Source organism: Harpia harpyja, chromosome 7 (assembly GCF_026419915.1).
Source record: "Harpia harpyja isolate bHarHar1 chromosome 7, bHarHar1 primary haplotype, whole genome shotgun sequence".
NCBI classification, from domain to species: domain Eukaryota; kingdom Metazoa; phylum Chordata; class Aves; order Accipitriformes; family Accipitridae; genus Harpia; species Harpia harpyja.
This window is the reverse complement of record NC_068946.1, coordinates 5,836,761-5,847,572: the sequence shown is the minus strand read 5'-3', so window position 1 is coordinate 5,847,572 and position 10,812 is coordinate 5,836,761. Positions and strand designations below refer to the sequence as shown.

The 10,812-nt window shown below is 44.1% G+C and overlaps 1 protein-coding gene across 1 annotated transcript in view; it reads right to left on the bottom strand.

Moving 5' to 3' along the window:
- Positions 1–4,118: 4,118 nt before the first annotated feature.
- Positions 4,119–10,812, bottom strand: part of PEX14 (peroxisomal biogenesis factor 14) — a 79,448-nt gene continuing 72,754 nt past the window's right edge. Inside the window, exons 8-9 of the mRNA XM_052792017.1 lie at positions 8,147–8,238; positions 4,119–5,964 (exon numbers count right to left, since the gene is read on the bottom strand). Of these exons, the coding sequence (XP_052647977.1) occupies positions 5,499–5,964; positions 8,147–8,238 (558 nt within the window). The 3' untranslated portion in view covers positions 4,119–5,498. The remainder of the gene's footprint in view (positions 5,965–8,146; positions 8,239–10,812) is intronic.

Genomic DNA, 10,812 nt, shown 5'->3' with positions numbered 1-10,812 from the left:
TAGAAAAAAAAATCCTGAAGCGTTAAATCCTTTAGCAGATGCAGAAAAGAAGGGCTTGGTGGGAAAACAGGGGTGTTCTAAGATGCTCCATATTGTAAGTAACCCCTGAGCAGTCCTTGCAAAGCATTTGGGGAGATTTTTAGTCTGAAAGACACTTTACAAAAATAAATTGTAATTGAGTTTAATAATCTTCCCCTTTTCAGAAAGGGCCTGACAGATGCTGCCTAGTGCTCACTTCTGCCCCATTTCAAATATTTTTACCTTATTTGGATGAAATATATTATTTTTCTAATGAAAGGAGGTTGTTTTTTTTTTTTTTTCCAAAGAGCTGGTTTTCCCTTCGTCCAGCTGGTGCCTTTATTAGGTTAGTGCTTGCTCCCTTTTGGGGATGGGATTGTTTTTTTCCCTGAGCTGGGAGAGACCATGCCAGCCCCTCAATCTACAAGTGCGCAGTTCAGAGCTTCTGCTGCACAGCAAGTGGAGGATTTGGGCCCTGCTCTCCATTTTCCCTCTTCCCTGATACCCCCAAATTCACCTTAGGTATATTTCCATTATTTTGTTTCATTTTTTGAGAGCATACATAGTGGTGAGAGCCAGCCTTTCATCAGCATAATAGGTGGACACAGTTCTAAAAGTGCCTACAGAGGCTGACTCCTGAGGAAGCAGCACAGTCTGGGGATAAGATGATAAAAGAGAAAATGAAGAAAGCTGGAAGCTCTCTCCTGTACCCTTAGGTAAATAATTTGCTATATTTCACCTCCCAGCATCCCTTTATTTATGTATTCAATCCCTGAAGGCCAAGCCCCTCTCTTGCTTTGCACTTCCATACAACCCAATGGTATGAAAGGTCAAGTCCAGCCTGGAAGACTCTCAGCTCAAGATGAACATCAGTTTTTGGTGTGCAGGGTCACCACCACATACAATTTGTGCTTAACATAAAGCACCACCACACAGAAGGGACTTCCCAAAGCTTCCTGTTGTCAAAACCTTTGGGAAACACATGCTCCACAACCTGCTAGTCAAGCAAGGAGACCTTAACACAACAGGTTTGCAACAAAAAGCTACTCTGGACCTGCTGTCTAGCCTTTGTTTTCCCCAAGCATGGCACTGCCCCACCAAAGGAAAAGCAAAGGCAGCCTCCATTGCTCTAGCACACACTGCAAACGAAAGCAACGGAGTAGACACAGACTGGGTTTTTCCACAGGCTCCCTCCCTGCCCCAGGCAGCAGCCCAGCATATACCATGCTTCCTTCCACCAGTATACATCAGAATAGACCTTCTGGCAACCCTTCTAACAAACCCCAGACCAGGGTGAGGTAGCTACTGGAAATGCAGCCAGTTCCCCCGCTCTATTGAAGACAAAATCAAGAGAGAACATAGTTATTAAAAAGCACTTACTTGCCAGAAGAACCTGAGTTGCAATAAGCAAAGGCCAGATCTAAAATGTCTACCTGCAGGCCAGGGCAAGCTGGATAACTGACCAATGCAGGCTACTCCAGGATGGTAGGGCAGTTCCCCTCACACAGCTGTGCAGTCCAGGCTATTAGGGGACAGTGGCTACAGCTGTGTGGTGTGCTGCAGCCTTGCAGTGCTCTCACTCCAAAGCACAGCCAGCAATGGGGGCTGGGGCTTTTGCTCCAGGGCACAGCAGTTCATAGGGTTTGGGGTTTTTGTGCAAGCTGCAGGACCTAGCATGAAACCTGGTTCCCAAAGTTGGCTTTCTCTTCAACTTGTCTTTGTCACATCTCTGTATTTACCAGCCAGTAATTTTTTACCATCACATGGGGAAACTGAGGCACACTTATAAGTAAAATACTTTGCAAAGCATCATGCAGCAAAGCAGAAAGATCACAAGGGATCCTACAGTCCATCCTCTTCCTTCTGATCCCACACAGTTAGGTTACACTCCCAACACACAAAAGGCAAAAAACCCCCCCCAAACCTTCCTGCTTCTGACAAAGATACTTAATTGTCACATCTGGCGGTGAGGAAGGTTGGACAGAGATGATCAGGAGACATCTCTCTTAACACTTTCCCACATCATCACATTTTTTGAGTTCCCCACATTTCTCTTGCAGCTATTGAAAAGGGAGCTTTTATATCCTCAAATTACTGGAAAGCACCAGCCTGATACTGTTTCCTCTAGGAGAGAGAGCACAGGCTCACACAGTTTCACTGAAATGTGCTCAAATGACACCGTTCAGAGGAAGCTCCCTTCACCTGCTTTCTATATGCTATCAAGGACCTATAGAAACCATGTTACAAACCCACTGAACTCACCAACCCGGGTGTTCTTATTCTTCTTCCTGTGTCAAAACAAAGGCTGATTATACAGTAAAATAGAGTACTTGAATAAGCCAGATGGTGGGTAACTGCTGCTGCTGTCTCTCTTGTTCTGCAGAAAAAAGGTTCACTACCTGGTCATCTTTCCGCTAATATGATGCCATTCTCAGTGCCTACTGGCCAGTGGGCTAAACATTTCACAGGGCAGCTGATCTAAGAAGTTTGTTTCTAGCAAAAAAAAAAAAAAAAGAAAAGAAAAAAATTACAAGTTAGCAGTCAGGCTACATGGTTCATAAGGACCAAAATACTCACCCTAGAACTGTTGCTATGCTGGAAAGACAAGGAACATGAGACAGAGGAATAAAACTTTTGATTCGCAACAATACCTGCTGGTAAGAAGGTCTGGCTTCTTCCAAATTCTCTGCTGGTGGGTTGGATCTCTTCAACAAAGTACACAAACACCCCATCAGCAGCCAGAGGCCCAGAGTTAGATTTTTTGAGCTACAACGGCTATGACGGCGTTTTCTGGGATTCATCAGGTTGGGGAAAGGAAAAACTGTGACCTCTTGAATTGGTAAAGGTTCTAAGAAGCAAAAACTACGGGAGGAAAAAGAGCAGCACAAGAAAACTGCCTTTTACTCTGCCCCAGAAATCTGGAGGTAAATGAATTGAACACTGGCAACATGGAGGAAAAGGGGGGAAAAATGAACCCGCAGGGATGCTTGTACTGTAAACCTCGTAAGTCACTCTGCAAGGCACATACCTCAGCAACATATTTTCCACATTTCACCAACTGCTGTTGTCCAGGCACTTTCTATTTTCAAAACCTTCTATGTATATGAAATGTACACAGGCAGGACAATACTTTTTCATCACATCCCTGCGTTCAGTTGTGTTTTCTTTTCACAAGGATTCTTGGCTTGGAGAAATGAAAAGTGCCATCTCTTAAGAAAAGCCTTTCCTTTTAAACACTTTCAAATTTGCCCTGTTTTAGCTAAACGTGACGTTCTTTGTGAACGTTAAGCAGTGGAGAGAGAGACTGAGAGGGAGAGGGGGAGAGAGAGACACACACACACACACTCACTCCTGGGGAAGATATTCGTCCATTTAAGGAATGAGAAATCATCACATTCAGCAGCAGGTCTAAATACAGTAATACGAAGGTCCCTTTCGCTCCCCCTGAGCAGGAAAATGTCACTGTGTACCAGACACCCAAATACTCAGGAATCAAGTAAATCCCTCATTTTTAAGAAGGGAGCCAAATACTTCTGTTGAACAAAGATGGGACTGCAGTAGTTACGAACTACTTGCTGTACGCCATTTCTTTCAATGGCTTCTGTACTGACATGGCAGGGTTAGACCAGTCATGGGATACGGCACAGCATTCCCTGCTGGTAGATAAGACTAAGGGGCTGTGGGTTAACTCACACGCTCCCTTCAGCACCTCCTGCTGCTGGGGGTGGAAAGGAGCAGGGTGCTGCATTCTGCGCCCTGCAGAGCCTCCTGCTGGGAGGAAAGGAACCGGAATAGCTGCATTTTACTCACTTGATGATGCATCCATCTCACCCTCTGCAACATCGGAGGCAACCTAGCATTACAGTGTTCTTGGAGCTATTTATATTGTACCTTATATTGCACTTACACTGTCCTCTACACTGCCTCCTGCTGGTATAACCTAGTATTGGAGCAGGCAGAAAAATCAACCATAAATGTCCTTCAGAAAACATTTTATAAAGACTGAATTTCTGTAATAGTCCCTCTTCCCTCCCTTTACCACCCTGCATGCATATTTCTCCCCAAAATAAGAGCCACAGTAATCCAGTAATAGCCTGGTGTTAAATAGTGGTAACTCATATTTATTACAATTATATACAATCGTATTTTATATTTGAAATCTATACATGATCACACAGACGAGCACACTTGCTTGGTGAGGACAGTGAGACTCAGTTGTTACAAGAATTGCTCTGCTAAGAGACTCTGATGCAGTGAATAATATAATTGGACACCACCATTTTACCAGCTGAGAACACAATGCTGCAAATGAGAGGTTTTAAAATTCACTGTTTATTTGTGTATAGCCCCAATGGGGCAAAAAAAGGCTGGACTGGGTAAGAAGGGCCAGTGGTTAACCTCAGAGCTGGAACTGTTCTCTCCTCTGTAAAGACTGCTTTGCTGAAGCAGGTGCCTGTCACTGGGTAGGTACAGGTCTCGGCTGATCATTTAAGATGGATTTTCTCCTCTTTTAGGGAGAAACAGGCTAAAAACCATTGCAAAGATTCAGAATTAACCAACTATTTCAACATCTGATACCAACTCATTCATTCACTCATTCAGGGTAGCTATAAATAAAATGTAAGATGTCAAAAACTGATGTGAGCTCCTTGTCTTTGGAGGAGGAAGGGTAATAATTGGGATGAGTGGAGTCAACTTCTTTTAAAGCCTTCTTTTACTGGGGAGCAATCGGTAACAAAGCCAGCTGTTCTCATGGATTTTACTGTGGCCATGAAACCTGGACTTGGTCCCTAGCATGAAGCCACTTTAATGAGTTTAAGCATGTGGGGTGGAAATAGTGTTCTTTGGACCCCACAGAAATTTAGTGTTTTTAGATGCTAGGTAGTTTCAGGAATTGGAGGCTTGACATAAGGCTTGGAAGAGCCAAGACTAAGATTTGGTGAGGAATTCAGGGTTAAAACGTTCTTTTTTTGGCAACAGAATATCAAGTAGTTTGAGAAATAAAACAGAGCGTTATTTTGGGAAACAGAGAACTGGTTTGGGCCTTATGTGGGGATTAAAGGCTTGTGAAATCAAAGAGCTCAGGGCAGACTGGTTTCTGAAATCGGATAGAAGGGACTCTAGGATGCAGCAAAGAGGCTGACTGTTTCAGGAGAGATGGTGTTTTTGTAAAAGGACTTATTCTGTAGCTGTGGTGCATGGTAAGGCAATTGGTCTTCCAGCCTAGGCAGTGGCCCCAGCTCATGGGGAGAAGGTGGGTCTGGGAGGGGAGAAGAAGCCACTGCAACACTGCAAAGCCCTGTGGTGAAACAGGGCCCACCTTGTTCACTGGGCAATCATGACCCTGCTCAAGGTCAATCATGGGAGAATCACTGGACAGGATGGTGGCACTTCTCTCCACAAAATGGGAGAGGCACCGGGGACAGTGCAGGAGGCTAGGGAAGATGTACAGCAGCAGCAGCAGCAGAAGCCAGGGTGCCTTAGTCAATCTCATTCTCATTGCTGGCTCCCTCAGGTCTTCGTAGCTTTTCCACTTGCTCATTAATCTGACCATCCCCTCCTCGCCGGTCCTCAGTCTGGACACCCAGACATTCCTCCTCATCTACATGGCTAACGTCATCATCCTCATCGTCCTCTTCCTCCTCTTCATTCCTTTTGGTTTCCCTTTTCTCCTCCTCACCCTGCACCTCCATCCGCACTTGGCTCTTGACGTCAATCACTGCCTTGTTGCCCTCCTCTGTGCTCAGCAGATGGCAGCTGACCTTCGAACCCTCAGGGCTGTGGTTCTCCTTGACTGGTGATGAGGTAGTAGACTCATTGCTGACAGGTGAGATGTCACTGCTGCTATTATGGTTGGCAACAACAGGGTTGGAGGGTGAGCTTGGCTTCACTGGGATCTGCCATGACGGGATCTTAGGTGCCGAAGGGGAGGGAGGGAACTGCCTCCTTGGGGGAGGGGAAGAGGGGAAGAAAAGGAGAGAAAGGGGCTTTTATTAAAAAACTGAGGGGTTATCATTAGAGAGAATGGTATGTGCACTGGAGAAGTCATGTAAAGCAGGACTGAAACCACAAGTCTCCTTTGCCATAAATGAACAAAACCAAGGCCACTTCACTTCTTCAGCCAGAATCTCAAAGTGCTTTACAAGCACCCTGTAATCAAGCCTGCACACAAGGAAAATATCACAGCTGGGCAATCTAAAGTACTAAAACAATCTGGTTTGGCCAATTTCAGAGAGTAAGCTAGCACTCAGGAATGCTGCCTGTGGAAAGACATGGGTGTCCCTTTATAAAACAATCACTAATTAATTGGTAAAGAAAATTCCCACTGGAGTAAGAAGTCAGACACACCAGGTCCTTGTGCCTGAGCCAAGGAATTTCACCACCTGGCTCTCGCCTCCACTGTGATACACAGCTATTGCATTCTGGCTCATTACAACCCAGAGCCTATCTCCTAGTCCCAGCATGCACTTCACATGTTTGGGCCAGATCCTGGCTGCCGCAAACTGGTTCAGCGTCTCTGACTTGAATGGAGTCAAGCTAGCTTGCACCAGCTGAGAAAGCTGGCTGCTCTGTCCTTGAGTCCTTTCCAGGTGGGCTTTAAGGATTTGATAGTAGCAGGCTAATGCCCAGCCCTAATAGGAGAATCCAAGTACCAAATAGCACAAATGTAAGTGCAGTGGGGAGCAGTGGTGCCCTCAGAAAGTCATCCATCATGAAGAGCAAAGCAAAAAAGTCTGTCTGATCTAGTACTCCCCATGCATCCTTGCTTGTGTACATGAAGAGGTAGCAGATCAAGCTCTGAAAAGGATACTGTGCGGCAGGGAGTCCTCACGCCCCTCAGGTGAGCTGGCTAGTGCCACAGACAAGACCAGAGCAGGTGAAAGCTGGCTGCCTTCCTACAGTGAGTGCTCAAACACAGCAGATTACATTTTCTTAGACTGAACTAGGAGCAGTAGTTGATCTCACCTCCCTCCTCCTGCTGCCACCACCAGCCATCGAAGAACTCTGCTGATCTAAACTCCATCTCCTCTGAGTGCAATATGCTAATGTCTGCATTATTCAACCAGTATCATAATGCAATCAACAAATTCAATCTGGAGACTTTTTTGGCTGCGGTGTTGCTGCTGCCTCCTCACTGCAGAAACATTTGCCATTTTGTTAAAAAACAACCCCCCCAAAGTTTTCTTTTTTCCAAAAAGCACTTATCCGCCAGCTGCAACTTTCCCATTGCTGAAGAGGTGTCACTAAGTAATGCTCTCTCCCCAGCAGTGATGCTAGTATGACCCAACTTAACAGACAGTAACTTAATATGTGTCCTCAAGCCTCCCAAGCTTTCTACTGTGATTCCTGGGAGGAATGGGAGGTATAGCAAGAATTTAAAAAGATACTAAAGAGAATACACTTTTCAGACTTTTGAAAAGCCCACTGGCTGAGATCCAGAACATGTTTAGTCCAATCTTAGACTGATCTTTGAAGTCCATCTCTTAGGAAACAGATGGCTTGAGAAGACTTCATTACATGTAGAAGGAGGCAAGGGAGTCACACTAGAGGGAAAGGATCAATTGCTGAAAAGCTAGATAAACTCTTAAGTAATGTACTTAGTAAAAAAGAATTTCTTCAAGAACTGAGATCTGATCCTTGTTCTTATGACTGTCCCACAGGCTGGGATTTATATCGCCTCATTTCAGACATCTGCTACATTATAAGATGTCTGTACCTGAGCTAGCTAATTGAGAGAAACAGGCTCTGCTGAAGTGCGATTCTTTTCATCCTGGTTATGCCCTAACCATGAACAGGTCAGCTGAACTGTATCCAGAAGTGACTCTCTCTGTAACAGAATGCAGGTGCAGATCCTGTGGTAAATGGCAGAGAATTCCTCTATCATAAACAAAAAGGAAAAATCTTATTAATTACCCAAGGCGCTCTGTGATTTAAGGCAAGTTTGAAAAGCATTTTGAGACCTGCAAATAGAAAGTGATAGTGGAGTGCAAAGTGGTATTATTAAAATAGCAATAACAGGATACAGAGTCAGTTCCTGTTGGTAATGCCTTTCCTCTCCATGATTGAGAGAATCCCAGAAAGCAACCCTTTCCCCACACAATAATCTGCTCACATATTCCACCCATACCAGTTCAGGAGAAGTCCTTTTAACGAGTAGATCTCAGATTTCAATTCATTAATATTCTGCGACTCCAGAATCCAGTTGGTGGAAGTTGTGGCCTAGAACATGAAAAAGACGACATAAAGATCAAAGTATGAACGGGGAGATAGTACACAAATGTCACTTTTTTCTGTGTTATCCTCCCTCTCCTCCCATCTGGGAATCTCGAGCCCTGGGGATAACATACATAAGCTCATTTAAAATCTCTCAGATCTGAGCAAACCAACTTGCACAATAAAGAAGGACCTGAATGGATCGCCACGATGATCAGAAATAATAATTGTCTCAAGGTGCTAAGACTATTCAAGTATTTGCTTTCTGTTTGGGGGACTAATTAATCTTGTCTCCAACATACCATGCACAACCATTGCTGAAGCATCTCAAGGGGATCTTTCTTTTTTGATTAGGAGGCCGCCAGCACTTGTGAGAATTCAGACAAAACTAGGTCTACATAGGATGTTTTCCACCAACATATCAGGCACAGAACAATACACAAAGAGGAAAACTAATCATTTGACGCTGACCTAATGAATGACTTCTAGAGAACTAGAACTAGGATCCTGAAAGGCAGTGGGAGTTGCACTGAATCAGGTCCTTTGCTCTTCCCTGTGACTGCACTTAGTTGAGGCAACAGATTCAAATATTATACATTAACAACTATTTTAAAACGATTTGTTCATTTCTCCTAAATCATGAAATAAAGAATTTCTTATCTGCACTCTGTGGTGTTTAGAGGTGGGCTGATAAATCGATGCTTGAAAGTTGCAAAAATTTTCCCTACTAGATCTGAAGAATTAGAGCTATGCTTGAGTTACCAAATTGTATCTCCAGGAAGCAGCTGGACTAGGCACTGTCTTTTGGATATTTCAAGGCAATGAATGCAGTTTGGTGGGGAAAAATGATAAGTAACTCATGGAAGCCTGGTACAGCTGCCATCAGCACTGCATCAGAATTGGTAACAACGGAGGAGAACATACTGCAGATACTACTTTTGGCAATCTTCCTTTTAACCCTTTTGGGAACTTGAGAAATAGGAGGAACATTCTGAAAGACAGATCATGGCCTGTGGTTACCCCATTCTATCATTCTAGCAATTTGTGTAGCGATGGGCTGAGTATGGGACCAAAGAATACTCATGTCTAGCACTTCCCATAGTAATTTCTGCAAAAAGCCATTAGGAATGAACCCATTTGTGAGCATCACTCCAGAGATAAATCCCCTGACAAAGCAATCCAGGACTGGAATAACACAAACCTCCTCCTCAGCAGTTCCTACTAGATGTAGCCAGAACTGGTTGTTCCTACTTATTCTTTAAACAGACTCCAGTTAGTGCTGAGTAACGCCGAACACCTTCACAGCCAGCACTCCTCACAGGGACTTCTGGGCTGTGAACCCAGTGAGCTGGGAGAGGCTCAGTCTGTAGGAGCTGTGATATACACAGATGCGTTCCCTTGGGATTCACACTCCCAGCCCTCAGACAGCAAGAATCCAGGAGCCACCGTTCTGGCTTTCCAAGACCTTGAAAGCTACAGCAGCACATTAACAAGGGAGTGATTTCCACTCACTGGCCTGCAAAGGACTCAAATTTCCAAAACACATATGGTGCCAGATGCCTAGGATTTAGAAATAAAATCTGACATCTGGGGCTTTTTAGCCAGTCTCTTTAAAAAACAGTTATAGAAAATTCAAGCCTTGAATTTTTATGTACGTTTTTTAATTACTTAAAGTCCCTCTTTTTAATTTTTTACAGCATGCCAGTAGGAGTTTGAAAAGCAGATATAAAAACTTACATTACAGCTGAGAAAACACAGCTTTTATTCTTTGGTTTGTGGGGTTGCCCAAGTTTTTCTTTGTACACATGAGGTTTAGATATCATAACAATGTGTGCTACCATTTCAGTGCGGGGGGGGGGGGGGGAGGAAAAACTTCTTCAAGACTCTCTAAACCACCAAGACTCTTATGCCCTTTTTCCTTCTTAAAGCTCAACATGTGGTCTTAATCTTAACACTTAAGACCTGAAAACAGTTTTCCAATTTCCGGACTGGCTCCAGGCCACTGACAGGCCACAGTTCCCAAGGAAAATTGAAGTAGAGTGTTGTGACCATAAACCGGCTTTCATGGTTGGGTTTACAGCTGTGCCACTGAGGGATTCCTACTGTACAGTGTGCACACCACATAGTCAGCTGTGGCCCACCAGTTACACACCATCAAAAGGTTTGTACGAGATTAAAGTATAGGTAAGGGGAGAAGACAACTGTTCACGCTATAGGTAAAAGACTGTAAGCATTGTCTAAGGGATTTCACAGTAAAAAGAAAAAATCTCACCCTCTGCAGAGAATACTGCAAGATGACTGGGCCCAGCATAATGACAAGTTTGTGAGTGAGAGGAAGACTTCATCTCTATGTGACTGGTTCAAATCCATCCCACCTCACATGTAACCAACACTTACTGGCTAATAGAATGCTTAGGCCAATGGCTGCAAAGTACTTTGGAGATGAAGAGCACTATTCTCATTGCCAGAAAGAAAATCAGTTTTGGTTAGAAGTGGTTACTTGTAGTTACACATGTAACAACACAAACTAGTCAGAACTGATGGTTTTATTGCCGGGGTCAAGTCAGGAGTCAAGGGTCA